Below are 20,228 nucleotides of genomic sequence, written 5' to 3' on the forward strand. Positions count from 1 at the left end.
AAAGTAAATTAAGCAACCATAAATTTCATTATGCAAAAGTGATTTATAATCTGTAAAGAGCCTCATAAATGTTATTAGCAATGCTAACATGAAGAAGAATAGAAAAATGGGAACAGCACCTCCTGGGAACAGCATCTTAAAGGCCTGTTTCAGAAATAGAAGAATAAGGTTTCACATCATAAATACTCGGTGGGATAAATGGCTTCCCAGGGAAGTGAGGCCTGAGGGAGAAACAGCAGTTTCACATTTGCTTCAGTGTGATATTGGGAGACATTCCATCTGGTGCTCGGTAGGAGAAGGGTCTACTTCCTTCCACAACTATGAGATGACTTATTTAGTTTTGCCTTGGGGCGCTGTCACAGCCACTTATCACCAAGGAAAATTAAACATACCGAAGGCTGGATTCCACAATGAGGACCGTGAATCTGACATAATTTGCTGCAGCCATATTCATGAGTCTTGAGTGCAGTAATGATGACATTCAGACTAATGTGATCTTATTATTACATGCTGAATGTTTACTTTCCATTTCCCTCTTCTCCAAGGGTTTTTACTTTGGGAGCAAAGCTGGCATGAATTGCCCATTCCCCAGGGAGGAGTGAATGCTAGGTCAACTGGAACAAAAGCATGGCAGCTGTCACATTTAGGCACTGATACATCATCACACACATTATTTCTCAAGTGCATCACCCACAGCAAACCACAGAGCTTATTAGCACATACATAGCTGGCTCTTCAGAGGAGCATAAAATCAAGGGTGTATATAAAAGAGATGTTCTTTTTATAGCATGCCACTGCATGACCTCTGTTGCTCACCCCCACCTCTTGGCAGTGTGAAGCTTTCCTGTGTGTCTCTCTCTTGCCAGCCCCAATCTGATTTTACCTTCTTGCTCCCGCGGTGGCCCATGTTTTCTTTTGTCTTCAACTGTACCATAATTATGTTTATTTATCTAGTTTTCCATTCATTCATTCATTTACTCATTCAACAAATAAGCCTTGAACCAGACTCCGTGACACATGCTGATGAACATAACCCTGCTCTCTGCCTTCAGTGAACTCACAGATTAGACAAGGAGACAAAGTATATAATAGATGATACATCAAAGGATAAAATTGGAATTCAGTCATGGCTACAGTAATTGCCAAGGGAATTCAAAGAACACAAGCTAGAGCACGAGCAAGGAAGTCCAAGAAGATCCAGTATCACATGATTTCTTGACACCTGGAGCAAAACTCAATCTTTCTATGAAATGTATCCCTGGATTTAGCCTAACATCTTCTGTATCCAAGGGTGACATCCACTCACAGCTTCTAGGACTGTGCTATTTGGGAAGAGAATCCTAGATACCATCCCTCAGGGCAGGAGGAGTTTATCTCAGCATCAAGAGTTCAGGAAATTCCTATTTTTTTCTATTGCAGCCATCAGATAATGTTGAAAATCATGTTAATATTGGACATCAGGTTATATATATATATATATATATATATATATATATATATGACATCAGTTTTTAAATTTTTTCCAAATAAACCCCTTGAGAAAGTCTTGGTATAATGGAAAGACTTTTTTTTTTTTTTTAAGATTTTATTTATTTATTTATGATAGACAGAGAGAGAGAGAGGCAGAGACACAGGCTCCATGCAGGGAGCCCGATGTGGGACTCGATCCCAGGTCTCCAGGATCGCGCCCCGGGCCAAAGCAGGCGCCAAACTGCTGTGCCACCCAGGGATCCCAGTTTGACTAAAAACTGATTTTAAAAGAACCTTAAGGAATCCCTGGGTGGCTCAGCAGTTTAGTGCCTGCCTTTGGTCCGGGGCATGATCCTGGGGTCATAGGATCGAGTCCCACATCAGGCTCTTGTATGGGGCCTGCTTTTCCCTCTGCCTATGTCTCTACCTCTGTGTGTGTGTGTGTGTGTGTGTGTGTGTGTGTGTGTCTCATGAGTAAATGAATAAAATATTTTAAAAATAATAAAAAATAAAAAAATAAAAGAACCCCAAAACTTTGAGTTCTGACATCAGATTTATTCTTTTACCCTGTCAAGTCCCTTTATCACTTCAGGCCACAGTGACATGCCCTAAAACCACATTTCCCATACCCCAGTCTCTGCTTTCCTCAGTGGCATGTAAAGGCAGCAATGCTTTCAATATTCTGTGTGCCCCTGTGATGCATCCCAGTGGGCCAACCAAAGTACCTTTGCCCCTGGCTAGACTTTTATCAGCCCAGCGCAGCCACACTGGTATTCATATGATGATAAGAGGCAAGAATTCTCACTTTGATTAATAAAACGTCTTTGATTAAGAAAAAATGTGAAGATAAAATAATTTTTACTTAGTAAGTATGGTTTGTTTGGTAGGCAAAATATTTTCCCACCTAGAGCACATGGAAAGATAAAGCTGTCACTGATTGGGAATCAGTAGATTGGGTTATTTTCCATTTCCTTCCTACTCAATTTGTTCTTGAGGCTCTATTTAAATAATCTTACAATGACTAAGCGGCACTTATATACACCGATAGTTGACAGACTAACAGAAAGAAAGGGACAGAGTCAGAGTCCCAGACATAGTTCCTTTATAGCCCATTTTCCTATCAGAACAACAAAAAAACCAAATCAACATGGAGCCTCTTCCTGAGATCCTCTATCCTTGTTCACCATGTAGGTTACTTGCTTATTATAATCTATTGGAAAAAATTTTGATTCCAGCATGTTTGATTGTTACATTCTCTCTGTGTCTATTTATTCACACCTCCCTCAGCCAATCCTTCAAATGCCATTTGATTTGAGACATTCGATGAAGTTCGAGGCACCTGGGTGGCTTAGGTGGTTAAGCGTGAAACTCTTGGTTTCTGATCAGGTCATGATCTCAGGGTCACGGGATGGCTCCATGCTCAACAGGGAGTCTGCTTCCCCTCTCTCTCTCCCTCTGGCCCTCCCCCTGCTTGTGCTAGCTCTCTCTCTCTCCCTCTCTTGATCGCTTTCTCTCTCGCTCTCTTTCTGTCTCTCTGAAGTAAATAAATAAATCTTAAAAAAAAAAAAAAAGATATTTGCTTCACCCTTTGTAGAATCTGAGCAGGGAGAGCCACAGAATGCCCCCTTCGGCCTGAAAGATGCACATGACTAAAGGGCCTGTCACATTTTCTATAATTCTCAGAAAGCACATTCTGTTTCTCCATTCCACATATTTCCCACTCCACACTGAAGATGAACAGCAGCCCATGGGGAGAATGGGGAGTGGAGAACTCAAAGGTTTCTGTGAGGGCAGGACCTGCCAATGGTCAAGTCTGGTTCTCTCAGATGTGATGAGGTACCAAAGGCTCTGATGTCCCCTCCCTTCTCTCCATCTCTTTTCCCTGCCTCTGACCACCTCTTGACGATTTCATCCGAATCTATGTCCTACATTTAAGAGAGGTCAAGATAGTCTAGGACAAAGTCCAAGAAAGAGTAACCAGGAAGGTTAGGATTTGGAAATCACATCCAATGAGAGTAGACGAAGGAAGTAGGGCAATTTATTCTGAAGGAGTGGTAGCCTCAAGGGACGAATGAGCACTTGATTTAAAGATCCTAGTGCCTATCAAGGAGGAAAGTTTAGTCGTACTCTGTGTGACTGTAGAGGACGGAACAGGGAGCAGTGACTGAAAGTCATAAAGAGATCATCAATCTAGTGTGGAACCGAGAGACTGCCCTCTGAGAGGGTGAGCCCTCTGGGAGGGGGTCCTTGTCGCTGAAATTATTCCAACTCCAAAGAGGAGTCTCAAATAAGGACTAGGAAGCTGCTAGTAAGACTACACTGTGCTTCCTGCAGGATTCATTTTTGCCACACATTTTAATTTTTCAGGATTTGGTACATTCCGTGTGTGTGCTAATACCAAACCCTCATTTTCCCAGGGAGATGAATAAGCGTCTAACAGAGGAACAAGCCAAGAAAACCTATGATCGTGCAATTAAGCTAGAACAAGAATTTGGAGAATATTTTACAGGTAAGTTCATTTACCCTCATACTGTGAGAAAGGATCAACTGTCTAGCATTTGGCATTAGAGGGGGCTCTGGGCCTTACCAGGGCCCTATCTGGGCCCTAAAACCAGGCCTTATCTGGGCCCTAAAACCTTCCTCTTGAGTAATCCTAATTTCCCTCTGCTTTACCTATCTGATCCAGAACTATGGATCTCTGTTTTCTCTGGATTTAGCTGCAGCCAGCTCTAGATTCCCACTGGCCCTCTGCAAAAGCATGAGTCACAGATGGCACTGAGTTGTCTCCCACTATTAAGATTTTAGGTGGGGTGCCTTGGTGACTCAGTCAGTTAAGTGTCCACTCTTGATTTTGGCTCAGGTCAAATCTCAGGGTCCTGAGATTGGGCTCTGTGCTGGGCATGGAGCCTGCTTGGAAATCTCTTTGTCACTACTCCCTCTTTCCCTCTCTAAAAATCAAAAAAAAAGGAAAAGAAAAAGGAGAAGATTTTAGACATTAAACTATCTCCCTGATATCATCAGAATACTTGAAGAGGAAACTTTTAGGACCCAATTAGGCAACATCCAAAGCAGTGCCTCGTGAGAAGCAGTCTCATGGCTCCATTCTCTGCTTCAATGACCTGCAGGTCTGGCTCCCGTTAGCAGCAATTGAACAAGATGCTTCTTTGTGTTTCCATTAATTCCATGTCAAGGCCCAGTGCAAAACATTTCTTTTCTTTTTAAATATTTCCTTGGAAACATGAAGTTTGGGGAATAGGGAAAGGTTTTCTTGCCCTGGTCTCCTGGGTTCTCTACTCTATCATGCTTTCATGAAACACTGGTCAAATCCAAAGAGTAATCCAAAGGAGTCCCTTTGGTAATCGAACTTACAACGAATGGTTTAGAAAGAAGAAATTTCTTCCTGGATTACCTTTTGAGAAGCTAGATGCTTTACTGTTTGCCTTATACAGAATATGAAAATGCCAATGGCTTAGCGGTGTGCAAATATGTTGAACCCAGTAATCTTGAGTAAAATTTCAATCAATAATAAAGGTATGGGTTATGTTTTATCCCAAAAGAAAATCCAGGTATAAACATCAAATCACAGTTATGCACATTTTGACCAGTGGTTCATACTCAAAAGTAAAATAGAGTAATCAATATATTCTCAGGGTTGTTTTTGAAAATCTAAACTATGTCTCAGTAGCAATTCATTGATTATCTCTGACGTCCTATAGATAGTATTGACATGTTTTGGAGATCTATCTGTAAGCTAACTTAGTTCAAAGGAGATTATGAAATATACTTAAATCTGCTTCAGGTGACTTGGGTTTTAGGTAATTCACAGGTTAACAGTTTGTTTATATTTCCTCTTATTTATGTTTCTTATAAGTAGCTCTCATAAGGCATTCTCAACATGAGCAGCCCTGTTATGGCAAAATATCAATTTATAAGATTGCTTGGAGAATGAGTGTGGTTTCCCATTAAGGGTTTCGGAGTTGGAGGGGTTAACTCAATTTGCCTCCACAACCTCATTATTTTCTTGGTGTCTAAAATGTCTAAATTTCTGCATCTACCAAGGTTAATACAGTATACAGAATAAAAGGCCAGATTTCTTTGATAAGCAGGGAGATCTCCATCTGAAAATTGATCAGTGCCTAGTCCGGTATCTGGCCAACAGTAGGCACCCATAAAATTTCAACATATAAATGATTCATTGTCCAGACGAAAAACAGACATGGAGAAGGTAGAAAGACTGTGTGTAACTAATTTGTTATCTGATCTAGGACATGCATTGAAAGCATACTTCTTTTCTTTTACTCACTGATGTGACCTTGCTTAAGTAAATTTCCCACTTTGTCTTACTAATGCAAGGTAATAGAAGTTTCCAGATGAGTTTGTCTGTCCCTGGTTTGAGCTTCTGCTGTGTGATTGATGACTGTTCGTCACCAACAAGGCAGTGATTCCTAACTCTAGCGCGTTTGCTTTTGTTCTAGCTATTGTCCAAGGAGACACCTTAGAAGATATATATAATCAATGCAAGCTTGTTATTGAAGAGCAATCTGGGCCTTTCATCTGGATTCCCTCAAAGGAAAAGTTATAAATTAGCTACTGCACCTCCGACAATGACAGAAGAGCATTTAGAAGAACAAAATATATATAATATACTACTTGGAGGCTTTTATGTTTTTGTTGCATTTATGTTTTTGCAGTCAATGTGAATTCTTATGAATGTACAACACAAACTGTGTGAAGCCATGAAGGAAACGGAGGGGCCACAGGGTGGGACAGAAAAGACATTGCAGTATGCAGGAAGGCTTTGGTTTGCTCAAAGTGCCAGGTATAGGGATGAACCTCTGACGGGCTTTCTGCCCAAGAGATGGGCAGCCTCCTCACCCCAGCAGATGTCCAGAGCTGATTTAGCTGCTGAGCTCTCTGTGTTTTTTGCTTTAAAGAAAAGTTGCCAGCACTTGAACTTCACCAACCTTCCCATTACCCACATCTGTAATTGGTACACTTCGAATTTTATAACTATGCACACTCTTTGATTTCTTAACGAACAAAAGAAAGAAGGAAGGAAAAAGGAAAGGAGTCCCTTTGGAGACGGCATAATAGCAGGGAAGGATAAGTGTGTAGTTTCTTTGACATCTACAAAGATGAGCATTTCATAAAATTCACAAGTGTATGGAGGACTGAACCTCACTGAAAGGAGGGGATTCCACCTGAGGTTAGCTTTATGATTGTTTGTTGTCTATTTTGCCATTTATAAACTGAAAGAAGGCACTAAAGATGAGAATAATTTATACAATAAAAATATATTAAATGTATAGAAACGAATTTCTATAGGTTAAAAAAGTTTTGTGAAATATTTTGTAAAGACTAATTGAAAGACTAAATGAATGCACTATCAGCAGATGATCAAATTCAAGAACTGAAAGTTGCACTCTCCCTTTTGTTGCCAATGATACATTAAGAGCATCTGAGTTCCTCCCAAAGTCTGACCAAGACTTCTCCCTCACTTACCTCCCATGATCTCCCTTCCATATTAGTGACACACTCTCATGGAGCACATCCCTTATGAGTTGCCCTCATGGGTATATTTGGAAGACATTTGGTTAATGCATCTCTAAGCTGATGGCTTTCAGAGACAAACTCATGCAAATGATCTAAAGAGAAGTTTTTGCTTTTATCGTTTTAAACAACCTGGGCCTGCCATGCAAAGAGTTGAATAACTGTTCCTAGTTACTTACATGCAATTCTCAAAGGATCATTTAGTATGTTAGCCAACCATGAGTAATTAGGACTTTTTTTTTTTTTTGTCTGTTTCACAAGTAACTGAGGGTTTTTGTAACAGCCAGAGATGGTATCGAGCCATGGAAAGATCTGTTCCAAGAAGCACTGTTTCTTTGAGGAAGAGAGAAATACCTGGTTGGGGGGTGAGGGGTGCAGACTTTTGTTTCCGTGTACAGGGCAAAGAGAACCACAAGGAAAGACAATTAACAACTTTGAGCTCAACCAATTGAACTGCCTTTTTCGGGGGCTGCACCTGGACCAAGTTTATTTTTTAGCAATTATAATAATGATGATTTAAGAAAAAAAAAACCTCCCGAAGCCTATATCCCACTTTAGAGCTGATGATGACATCAGTGTTGCTTGTGCCCACGGTGTTTAGAGAGAGACTTTTTGGTGATCTCAATAACCACTCAACTCTGGGTTCTATGCATGCCCAGACTAAGCCCCATCGCCTTATTTCTGGGGTACATCCAGACCTGGCAGGGATCCTGCCACACTGTGCAGCAAACCAGCATGCAGGCTGGGATGGGAGAACAAGAGATAGAGCCATCAGCAGTGATGGGGCTTCTTCACAGTAAGAACATCGGAGCTCAGAATGAGGGTCTCTTTCCAAAAACAAGTGTTGCTCATCTTACACTACCATTGTCTGCCTCGCTGCAGTCACTAAAACAAACACAAAAATGCAAAATTATGCACCTACCTATAGTCTTGAGGCTGCCTTTGCCAATGGAAGGGCTAGCAATGCATTTTCCCTCTGATGAAAGTTAAATTTTTGGAGACTTCCTTAGAGTGCTCAAAATGTTTAAAGATATGTCCGTGGCTGCAATTCGCCAGTTTCAGGTCAAGGCCTAGTTTCATCAATATTGCTGCCAGAAGTTTCTGCCACCAGAATGCCATTCCTGATCCCAGCTCTATTTTTAGGCCACCATAATAACTTCTTTGGTTTCTCAACTGAGCATGCAACCATTTATTTAAAGGACTGTCCTTAATGAGTAGATGTTTCCGCGGGTCGTGTGATGTGCTTTCCATTTAATATTAAGTATTGCTGTGGCTGAGTACAATCAAATTGAACCACCAACCCTTGGTTTTGTAGTAATATAATTATTTATTTTCCTAGTGTAGATGCTTCCAGATTAGAATTGGCATTTGCACTGATTTTTTTATGTAGATTTATATAAATATATATATACATATATATTTGCTTGAAGAATCACCAAGCAAATTGGTGAGAGGGTCTTTTCCTATAGAATTTACACCTCCATTTGTTGTGTTGTCTTGCGCTTCCCAATGTTGAGGTCTCGAAGGCTCCAAAGAACTGGTGTATTTTGCAGCAAATCTGATGATTGTATGGATATGGCAGGAAAGTTACCCAGATTACATCTGGTGCAAATGCACTTGGAGCCTGGGGCCAGACCGGTGCTAACACTGCAAACTTTGTCCGGAGCTCTCTCCAATCTGAAGGCTTGCTGGGGGCGCAATGTCACCTTCACATGCTGGGCCCTTTCGGAAAAGTGCCAGATCGTGTCACTGGTGCTATTTTTCATGCTCTGGTACAATGTGTAGCACCACGGGGGTCTCAGCCTTACCAAAATCGAAATCACATTTGTCAGCGAATTGCAGGGGCATTTGTTTTTTGCTCTCCTCCCACGGGATCTGTTGGCCATTTCTTTGCCGGCCTCTTCCCCACCCCCACCCCTACTGCCCCAAGTTCATGGCTTGGCTCCACCTGCTCAGTGAGCCCATTTTTATGGAAGCCAAAGCCGAAGCCTAAGCCGCACTCAGGTGCCTGTGAGCTGTCTTAGATCCTACTGCCAGCCCTTCCAGACTCTGAGCCAGGGAAAAGCTCTCCACTCCTATGGCTCTCGCCTCTGGTTTTCCCTCATTCCTTTCCTCTGCTCTCCTCCTTCCATTTCTGTCTCATTCCTTCTCTCTTTGTGTGCACCTCTCCTTTTCTCCTACTGACCTGTCTTCCCCAAGAGCTGCCTTTCTTCTGCAGTCTCTTGTTACTCCCTCCCCTTCACTCTCCTATCTCTCTACCTCCTTTAGTCTCTCTTCCCCCTTCTCATTCCCCTTTCCCCTGCTTTCCTGTCTTTTGTCTTCTTCTCCCACCTCTGAGTATCTTCTCACCCATACTCTGCTCCGTAATTTTTCTGTCCTATAAGGGCTCATGGCTGATTCGGACAGCAAGTCCATACACTGGACCGATGACACAATTCCTGTGGGTCACCGTTTCACTTGCACAGCCCAGAAAGCAAAGCTGAGCATGAGGTCCTGGACTGGAGCCAGCTCCAGCTCGCCTCACCGAGCCAGCCTGCACCGCTGCCCTGGCAGCGAGGATGCATGCGCTCTGGGCCCTGCGGCACCTGGGTGCCTCTCTGCCTGAAGGCTGCTCCAAAGGGAGCCCACTCCCAGCACCACCCCGTGGCTCTGAGGACAGTTCCTCTCTATAAAGGCAGACTCTGGCCCCAAAATCATTCTGACAGCAAACCTCTTTCTTCTCATTGAAGCCATGCCATCGCCTTGGTTTGGAGAGAGACATTTTTTTCCCTCTCATAAGCTTTTTTTTCCCCCCCATTTTCATGTGAAGCCCCCTCTGCTTTTCAGCTGGTGATTGCTCTGGTGAGATCGAATGGACTCGCTGGTGAAATAACATCTCTTTTTTTCCTGTCTTGGTCCTGCCTAAATTCCTACAAAAGTATTCAAGTCAAGGACTCAGGCTAGTTCCTAAGCTAATCGTGGTAATTTGTCACTCCTAGGGGGAGAAGGGGACATTTCTCTGAAAGCATGTGGAGTGACATACTGACAACTGATTTGCCAGAGATCTCCCTACAGAATTCTGTGGATATGCATTTTACTTCTGTGTATGTATGGTCTATGTGGTATGTATATCGCGTAATATACATACTATACTGGGTATGAATGAATATGGATGGAAACCCACACACACACTCCAGTCTGTAAATATCCTTCCTCACTGAAAACTGTGCTTTGGAAATCATTTCTTGTACAGCTGTGCAGTTTCTTGTAGCAGCTGAGGACAAGCTAAGACAGGTGGATGATTTTGATAAAGATCATCTAAAAGAATACAGAATCTCCCTAGCAACTCATGAGGACAGACAACCCAATGGCAAGGTTGACTCCCAATGGGATGGCAAACTTTTCTTCTCTCCTTTTTGAATTTGTGTTTCCTAAGTGTGTCTTAAATTCTGAGTGCACCAGGCTGTACCCGTTAGATCCTTTCAATATGACAGTTTTGTGCTTCTCTCTGACAGGACGTTTCTCCATCGAGCTGTAGTGCAGGATGGGAGGGAGGGGGAAATACTCCTTGCCTGGGCTGGAGTTTACAGAGACACTGCACAGCTTACACTCCTGTTAAGTGTAAATATTCGACACTTCCATTCCATTTGTGTAAAAAATAAAGCACACACAATTATAAAATCAAGATGTATATTTCATACTCAGTGTGTCTGTGCATATTTATTGCGTTTCTAGTTGTCAGCGGTGGCCCCCTTGTAAAATGCTTGATAGAGTGTTTATAAACATGTCATGGTTTTATTATGAGATATAAATATTAAAACATTTTATACTTTATAGCAAATTATTTTCTCCCAAAGCATAATTTGTCTTGCTTCATGAAGTAAAGAATCATCCATTTCTATTTTTACCAAAGTGATCTGATTTCAGAGCTAAAGTATAGTTAGCAGAGGTTTGCTCTGAAAAACGCGGGCACTGCTAAGAGGAGCTAAAGTGATATTTTTACATATTTTTAAATATTTGGTTGCTATCTGGCCTGCTTTTCATCAGGATCTGGCCAAGAGTGAACAATGTGTTACAAGACAGGTTTTTTAAAGACTCTCACTTCTATGTGGAAAAAAAATCCATTCCCCAGTTTCAAAACTGTGAGATTCCAGAAGATACTAAGAATAGAAAAAAATTTTTTTCTTATTTAATACTTACAATGCGAAGAAAGGCACAAATTGGAGAGAAGATGTCATTATTCATGTACCCTGGGCCACAAAATATACCAGCTCCAGAGATCTGAACATGCCAAAAATGTCAGGTTTAAGAACCTGAATCTGCCAGATAATATTCTCAATTCTTCCTGCTAGGTTAAGCATATGTCCTGTCATATTGACATTCCGACAGCACAGGTCTGACAGCTAGAGGACCAAAACAAATTCCTCCTGTGGAAGGAGTGGAATTTGGCCCCTAAAGCAATTACTGGGGAGTATGTTTTGATCCACAATAAACTATCACATAATTGGGTCAGTCATTTGGGAAACCAGACTTGACCACACCATCCATACCATCATGGGGCCCACAGGAGTTTCCACCAGGTGTCCTGTCCCTGGCCCTTGGGGCTTGGCAGCAGTGAGCAGAGATAACATTATAAGACATTGACTGGGGGCACTGGGGTGACTCAGTTGGTTAAGCATCTGCCTTGGGTTCGGGTCATGATCCCAGGATCCTAGGATTGAGGCCCGTGTTGGGCTCCCTGCTCAGCAGGGGATCTGCTTCTCCCTCTGCCTCTCCTGCTCCCTTTGCTTATACTCTCTCACACTGTGTCAGATAAATAATTTTTTCAAAAAAAAATAAAAATAATAGATTCAAAAAAAAAAAAAGAAGGCATTAACTGAGGCTGCAAGTCCAATACAGGTGTCAACTTTCAACAACATTCCATTTTTAACATTTACACAGTCTCCCAGGCTTAGTATTAATGATAGCACTACACAAAACCCAGATTCACTCCAATAATGGGTATGTTTATTCAGGGTGGGGGAAGCTAGAGGAGGTTTTGGCTTCTTGTTTCCCTATTTACCTTCCATGTAACTAACTACTTCAAAAACATGGAGTCTAGAAGTCTCAAAAACTAGAAGAAGTGGATTGCACACCTCTGAACCTCAGAGGGTCTTGCTACAAGCCTACAGTCTTTGTAGATATTCTGAGACTAAAACATCTAGTGACAGACTGTAAAAGCCTGAGTGGGGAACAAAGCTAAGGAACATCCATAGAGGGGACACCAGCTTTCCCAGCACCACCAGACCCAGTGTCCCTGAAGTTGTCAGGCCACGATGTCATTTATGGGTCAGGACTGCCAGGTCTCATAACCCCACTAGCTGCTCTCTGTTCCCTCTTGGACATCTCAAAAGGCATGACTGCTATCATGACACTGATCCCCACCCCTTTCTAATGTTATGGCCTGTGTCAAGTCCATACTTTCTCCCCAGTTCCCCTCAGCACAGCTGGAGCAAAACTAGAACTCTTTGATTACTCTTTAAATGTAAAATCACCTTAGATGCAGATTCTGATGTAGTAGATGTGAGAAGGAGCCAAGAGCCTACATTTCTAACAAGCTCCCAGGTGACATTAATGCTGGAGTGGCCAAGCTATAAGTGTTTTTCAAACTGCTACTTATCACCACCAGTATGTCATAAGCCAGCACTTTTTTTAAGTTAAATAGAAATTAGAGTGTCTCACAGGTAGTAAGGATACATACTGTTTCATAATAGCAGACTCAAAAATACAGAGAACAAACTAGTGGTTGCCAGAGGGGAGGGAGATGAGGGGAGATGCAAAAGAGATGAGGAGGATCAAGAAGCACAAACTTCCAGCTAGAAAACAAAGAAGCCACAGGGATGAAAAGTATAGCATAGGGAAGATAGTCAATAATATTGTAATAACTTTGTATGGTGACCAATAGCAACTATACTTACCATGGTGAGCATTTCATAACGTATATAATTGTCACATCACTAATTGTACACCTGAAACTAAGATAATATTATATGTCAATTATATTTCAATTTTAAAAAATTCAAATAGCATATTAATATCAAAAAAAGAAGAAGAGGAAAAACATTCTGGTGGAGGCACGTAACAGCTCTCTGCAAATACCCACAAGGGTTTTCAAACTTGGGAGAGTGGAGGTTCTGAGGATGTAAATAACAGCTCATCCTGATATCTAAGCCTTAGAGCTGGCTGAACAAATGGAGGCAATGTGCCTCCTGCAAATATAAATATTCAACAGCCAGACTAGGACCCCAAAATTACCTCCAGAAAGAATTAATAAGATAAATAAACCATTAGCCAGCCTTATTAAAAACAAAGAGAAAAGACTCAAATTAATAAAATCACGAAGGAAAAAAGAGAGATCACCACCAATACCAAGGAAATACAAACTATTTTATCCTATTTTTTTAAGATTTCATTTATTTATTCATGAGAGACATACAGAGAGAGAGAGAGAGAAGCAGAGACATAGGCAGAGGGAGAAGCAGGCTCCATGCAGGGAGCCTGACGTGGGACTCGATCCTGGGACTCCAGGATCACACCCTGGGCCCAAGGCAGGTGCTAAGCCGCTGAGCCACCCAGGGATCCCCTAAGCGATTTTAAAAACTTATTATGAGCAGCTATACGCCAGTAAATTAGGCATTCTAGAAGAAATGAACACATTTCTGGAAAACCACAGACTACCAAAACTGGAACAGGAAGAAATAGAAAACTTGAACAGGCTGATAGCCAGGGAGGAAATTGAAGCAGTCATCAAAACCTCCCAAGACACAAAAGTCCAGGGCCAGAAAGCTTCCCAGGGGAATTCTATCAAACATTTAAAGAAGAAACCATACCTATCCTACTAAATCTGTTCAGAAAGACAGAAAGGGATGGAATACTTCCAAACTTGTTCTATGAGGCCAGCATCACCTTAATTCCAAAACCAGACAAAGACTCCACCAAAAAGGAGAATTATAGACCAATATCCCTGATGAACACAAATGCAAAAATTCTCAACACGATACTACCCAATAGGATCCAACAATACATTAAGAAGATTATTCACCATGACCAAGTGGGATTTATTCCCAGGATGCAAGGGTGGTTCAACACTCATAAGCAATCAATGTGATTGATCATATCAACAAGAGAAAAAGCAAGAGCCATAGGATCCTCTCAATAGATGCAGAGAAAGCATTTGACAAAATACAGCATCCATTCCTGATCAAAACTCTGAAGAGTGTAGGGATAGAGGGAACATTCCTCAGCATCTTAAAAGCCATCTACGAAAAGCCCACAGCAAATATCATTCTCAATGGGGAAACACTGGGAGCCTTTCCCCTGAGATCAGGAACACGACACAAGGATGTCCACTCTCACCACTGCTAGTCAACATAGTATTACAAGTCCTAGCCTCAGCAATCAGGCAAGAAAAATAAATTAAAGGCATTCAAATTGGCAAAGAAGTAGTAAACTCTCCTTCTTCACAGATGACATGATACTGTACATAGAAAACCCAAAGCCTCCACCCCAAGATTGCTAGAACTCCTACCGCAATTCGGCAGTGTGGCGGGATACAAAATCAATGCCCAGAAGTCAGTGGCATTTCTATACACTGAGACTGAAGAAAGTGAATTTAAGGAGTCAATCCCATTTACAATTGCACCCAAAAGGATAAGATACCTAGGAATAAACCTAACCAAAGAGGTAAAGGATCTATACCCTCAAAACTACAGAACACTTCTGAAAGAAATTGAGGAAGACACAAAGAGATGGAAAACTATTCCATGCTCATGGATTGGCAGAATTAATATTGTGAAAATGTCAATGCTACCCAGGGCAATTTATACATTTAATGCAATCCCTATCAAAATACCATGCACTTTCTTCAGAGAGTTGGAACAAAACATCTTAAGATTTGTGTGGAATCATAAAAGACCCTGAATACCCAGGGGAATATTAAAAAAGAAAACCAGAGCTGGGGGCATCACAATGCCAGATTTCAGGCTGTACTACAAAGCTGTGGTCATCAAGACAGTGTGCTACTGGCACAAAAACAGACACATAGATCAATGGAACAGAATTGGACATCCACATGCAGAAGAATGAAACTAGACCATTCTCTTACACCATACACAAAGATAAACTCAAAATGGATGAAATATCTAAATGTGAGACAAGAATCCATCAAAATCCTAGAGGACAACACAGGCAACACCCTTTTTGAACTTGGCCACAGCAGCTCCTTGCAAGATACATCTATGAAGGCAAGGGAAACAAAAGCAAAAATAAATTATTGGGACTTCATCAAGATAAAAAGCTTCTGCACAGCAAAAGAAACAGTCAACAAAACTAAAAGACAACCTACAGAATGGAAGAAGATATTTGCAAATGACCTATCAGATAAAGGGCTAGTCTCCACAATCTATAGAGAACTTATTAAGCTCAACAGCAAGGAAACAAACAAACCAATAATGAAATGGGCAAAAGACATGAAAAGAAATCTCACAGAGGAAGACATAGACATGGCCAACAAGCACATGAGAAAATGCTCCGCCTCACTTGCCATCAGGGAAATACAAATCAAAACCACAATGAGATACCACCTCACACCAGTGAGAATGGGGAAAATTAACAAGGCAGGAAACAACAAATGTTGGAGAGGATGCGGAGAAAAGGGAACCCTCCTGCACTGTAGGTGGGAATGTGAACTGGTGCAGCCACTCTGGAAAACTGTGTGGAGGTTCCTCAAAGAGTTAAAAATAGATCTGCCCTACGACCCAGCAATTGCACTGCTGGGGATTTACCCCAAAGATACAGATGCAGTGAAACACAGGGACACCTGCACCCCGATGTTTCTAGCAGCAATGGCCACAATAGCCAAACTGTGGAAGGAGCCTCGGTGTCCATCGACAGATGAATGGATAAAGAAGGTGTGGTCTATGTATACAATGGAATATTCCTCAGCCATTAGAAACAACAAATACCCACCATTTGCTTCGATGTGGATGGAACTGGAGGGTATAATACTGAGTGAAATAAGTCAATCAGAGAAGGACAAACATTATATGGTCTCATTCATTTGGGGAATATAAAAATTAGTGAAAGGGAATAAAGGGGAAAAAATGAGTGGGAAATATCAGTGAGGGGGACAGAACAAGAGAGATTCCTAACTCTGGGAAACAAACAAAGGGTAGTGGAAAGGGAGGTGGGCGGGGGGTTGGGGTGACTGGGTGATGGGCACTGAGGGGGGGACTTGACAGGATGAGCACTGGGTGTTATGCTATATGTTGGCAAATTGAACTCCAATAAAAGAATATTTTAAAAAGTACCTTCAACTCTGAGTCACTTCAGTTTTAAAGATATTTCCACTTTCACTTCATTCATTCTCCTATTGATGGGACTTGCACAGAGCAGAATAGTAGAATCCTGACACTTGCATTATGCATAGTAAATTATTAATAAATATGTGTTGAATACTGCAAAAAAAAAAAATATGGGGCAGTCGGTGGCTCAGTGGTTTAGCACCATCTTCGGCCCAGGTCGTGGTCCTGGAGACCTGGGATCAAGTTCCACGTCGGGCTCCCTGCATGGAGCCTGCTTCTCCCTCTGCCTGTGTCTGTACCTGTCTCTCTCTCTGTGTCTCTCATGAAGAAATAAATGAAATTTAAAAAAACATATATGGCTTCATGTTGTTTGTGGCAGGTGTAAAAATGTATTTCTCACTGTAGCTCAGAGTCACAGTTTGAGAAACAGTGCCCTGACCTGTATTCAGCCAATTCCCAGGAACTTTCTCTCCTGAAGACAGCGTGCCACTGCTGAGAACGGCAAAATAATATTTAACTAAGTCTGGCTTCAAACCCATAGTCCTTTTCCTTAACAAGTGGTGGTTTAATGTTGACTATTTAAAATTCTTCAGAGTATAAAGTTATAGTAGGAATGTATGTCCTGTTTTAAATTTGGGTCAATAAACATTAAAATTTGGAGTATTTAAGCCAACATTTCATGCAAAGAAAGGCTAGCAGTTTTTACTTTTAAAGGCCCTACAGGGAAAATATTTGCAAAGGAGCTGGCATTTTGTATTATCTATCTAGTTGTCATTCCTGATACTTTTGGCCAACAAACAATAAGTACCTGGTTGGAACCAGATTCTATTTAGATGCTGGAATAAAAACACAAATGTGTAGGGCATAGCCTGTGTTCTAAAGGAATGTAAACCAAGAAGCTGAGACATTTAAAAAAAAAAAAAAAAAAGCTAATAGGAACAGAGAAGCTTTAAAACAGACCAGTGAGTGCATCAAGAGTGACCTTGAGGGATCCCTGGGTGGCGCAGCGGTTTGGCGCCTGCCTTTGGCCCAGGGCGCGATCCTGGAGACCTGGGATCGAATCCCACGTCGGGCTCCCAGTGCATGGAGCCTGCTTCTCCCTCTGCCTGTGTCTCTGCCTCTCTCTCTCTCTCTCTGTGACTATCATAAATAAATAAAAATTCAAAAAAAAAAAAAAGAGTGACCTTGACATCTAGAAGTCAGACATACACCTGCTCAGGATTTGCCCAATTTCTTACACCCTGGGAAGAATCTGTATAGCAAAACTGAGTCTCTTCTGACATTGCTGAATCTGTTAACCCCCATATCTCAACCTGCAGTGTAAGCCCCACACGTTTCTTTAATTGCAATGCAAGTGCCTGACTTTACGGTTTTTAGATTGCCAGGGCAGCCATTTCACAGACAGCTGTCTCCAATAAACACATGATCAGCTACAAGACTAGATAAAGAGCCAGGTCCGACCCCTCAATTTCCTTTGTTTGAGAGCTCGCCCCTTGTCTTAGATAGCTGACCTTTCGATGAACTGTGTTTCCCTTCTGGAGCTTTAATTTCTGCTCTTATGTTTTAAATATATCAGTAAAGAGTGAGCTTGCAGAACTCTAGGCACCCCACCCCTACTACCTCCCTTCTCACAATCTTCCGGTGCACCCACCCCCTCCACCTGCGTGTTGCACCCTCCAGGTTAGATGAGTATTAAATCTTGTCCCTTTCGGGATCCCTGAGTGGCTCAGGGGTTTAGCGCTGCCTTTAGCCCAGGGCCTGATCCTGGGGCTCTGGGTCCCACATCGGGCTCCCTGCATGGAGACTGCTTCTCCCTCTGACTGTGTCTCTGCCTCTCTCTGTGTATCTCATGAATAAATAAATAAATCTTGGGATCCCTGGGTGGCTCAGCGGTTTGGCGCCTGCCTTTGGCCCAGGGCGCAATCCTGGAGACCCGGGATCGAATCCCACTTCGGGCTCCTGGTGCATGGAGCCTGCTTCTCCCTCTGCCTGTGTCTCTGCCTCTCTCTTTCTCTCTGTGTGACTATCATAAATAAATGAATGAATGAATGAATGAATGAATCCTGATGGTTATTGTTGAAGGTATCTTGCAATCATAATAAGAACCACAAGGACCATCCTGACATTGGTTTAGAAAAGGCAATGTCCGTGGAGGTTCTCTGTGGGCCAGGTGAGGAGCTTGTTGGAAATACAGAATTTTAGGTGCTATCCTAGACCTATTGAATGAGAATCTGCATTTTGACGAAATTCCCCAGTGGTTCCATGCAGGTTAAAGTGTAAGAGGTACTAGTCTACAAAACTGAATCAACTGTGAAGAAAAGAGCATTGGAAGAAAAAAAATTCATTATAATCAAGGAAGTGAGTTACTAACTACAATGGTAAAAACAAAAACTCAAATAGCAGAAAAGGAGAATTGAGCTATCTCTTGGAATAAGCAAATATCTTGGTGGCATCCTCCTGAACCATAGGAAACCAGCTAGTCTCTTACTACTCCAGTGTGGAGGGGGGGATTGCAAAAGTCATACATACAAAATACTTGATCCATGTTTAAATGCAGAACTGATTATCTCCACTGAACCAACTGAAGAGGCAATCCTTGGCATGAGCCTCTCAGGAGAGCAAAGTGACAATCCAACATGACAGGTAAAAACACTGACTTGAGAGCAACAGACCCAGGTTCAAATTCTGACTTCATTCTTTACTGGCTGTGTGACCTTTGACAAGGGCCTTCAAATGCTTTCACTGAAACCTGATGATAATAGCATCTGCTGTGAGGAGAAAATTAAGTGCCTGGAAATCACCTGGCATGGCTCATTATTGTGTTAATTCACTGATCCTCAGGCATTGTGAAAGAGACCAGGCCACTTGCCATTTTAGAGGTGAATAATTAGGACTTAGGGAAGGGGGGAGTGTCCCCCAGATTCGCATGCTGGCAGCAGTGCTGGGTCTCAAGTTCAGGCTTCAGGTTCCCTAGTTCGGTGTCCATCATGGCTACACCAGACAGGCTCTGTGACTGTTAATTAAGGATCTGATTTGGAGCAGTGATTACCAGAAGGCCAGCCCAATGGACAAGCATCTGCCATCTGCCTCCTAACTGGGTAAACCTTCTCCGTGTCAGGAATGAGTCACTTTGTCAAAAGGCAAAGATGTTATCAGAAAAGGACCTCTCAGCAAGAATGAATGGGGGAATTAGCTTATCAAAGGATTTGACCAGGACTGAGGGACAAAAAGTAAGAAAAGGAAGGCTTCTAAGAGTGGATGAATTAGGGGTGCCTGGGTGGCTCAGTCAGTTAAGTGTCTACCTTCAGCTCAGGTCATGATCCCAGGATTCTGGGATCAAGCCCCATATGGGGCTTCCTGCTCAGCTGGGAGCTTGCTTTTCCCTCTACCCTCCTCATGCTTATGTTGTCTCTCTCTCTCTCTTGTTCAAGTAAGTAAATAAACCCTTTTAAAAAGCAGTGGATGAACTACTTTTTTTTTAATGAACTATTCTTAATGTGAAGCTGCATTGTATCTGACCCTATGTGATGAGGACCAGTAGGAGTGGGGAGTAGAGGGAAGAGAGGAAGGGAAGAGAAAGAAGCTGTCAAGACCCTCCCCCACCCCCATGCTAGACACAGAACTTCTTTTCATCGTTGCCACAACTTTGTGACAAAGGCATTATCACCCCCATACAGTAAATAAACAGGCTTGAAGAATTAAAGCAACATACTCAGTTGTGACCTGAGAGAAAAACCTGATCCCTGTTTTTCCCACCAGGCCACATGTTGCAATGCCAGTCACTTTTAAATAAACTCTCTACTTTAGAAGAGTTTTAGGGGCACCTTGTGGCTCAGTCAGTTGGGCATCTGACTCTTGATTTCAGCTCAGGTCATGACCTCAGAGTCA

At 42.1% G+C, this 20,228-nt stretch overlaps 1 protein-coding gene across 33 annotated transcripts in view; it reads left to right on the forward strand.

Moving 5' to 3' along the window:
* DLG2 (discs large MAGUK scaffold protein 2) overlaps positions 1 to 10,684 on the forward strand; it is a 1,976,108-nt gene extending 1,965,424 nt beyond the window's left edge. For all 33 annotated transcript variants that reach the window (XM_049098993.1, XM_025419434.3, XM_025419437.3 and 30 more), the window contains 2 exons: positions 3,888 to 3,979; positions 5,946 to 10,684. In XM_049098993.1, coding sequence (XP_048954950.1) covers positions 3,888 to 3,979; positions 5,946 to 6,052 — 199 coding nt within the window. In that variant the 3' untranslated portion in view covers positions 6,053 to 10,684. The remainder of the gene's footprint in view (positions 1 to 3,887; positions 3,980 to 5,945) is intronic.
* The last annotated feature ends 9,544 nt before the right edge of the window (positions 10,685 to 20,228 follow it).

Source organism: Canis lupus, chromosome 21 (genome assembly GCF_003254725.2).
Source record: "Canis lupus dingo isolate Sandy chromosome 21, ASM325472v2, whole genome shotgun sequence".
Taxonomy (NCBI): domain Eukaryota; kingdom Metazoa; phylum Chordata; class Mammalia; order Carnivora; family Canidae; genus Canis; species Canis lupus.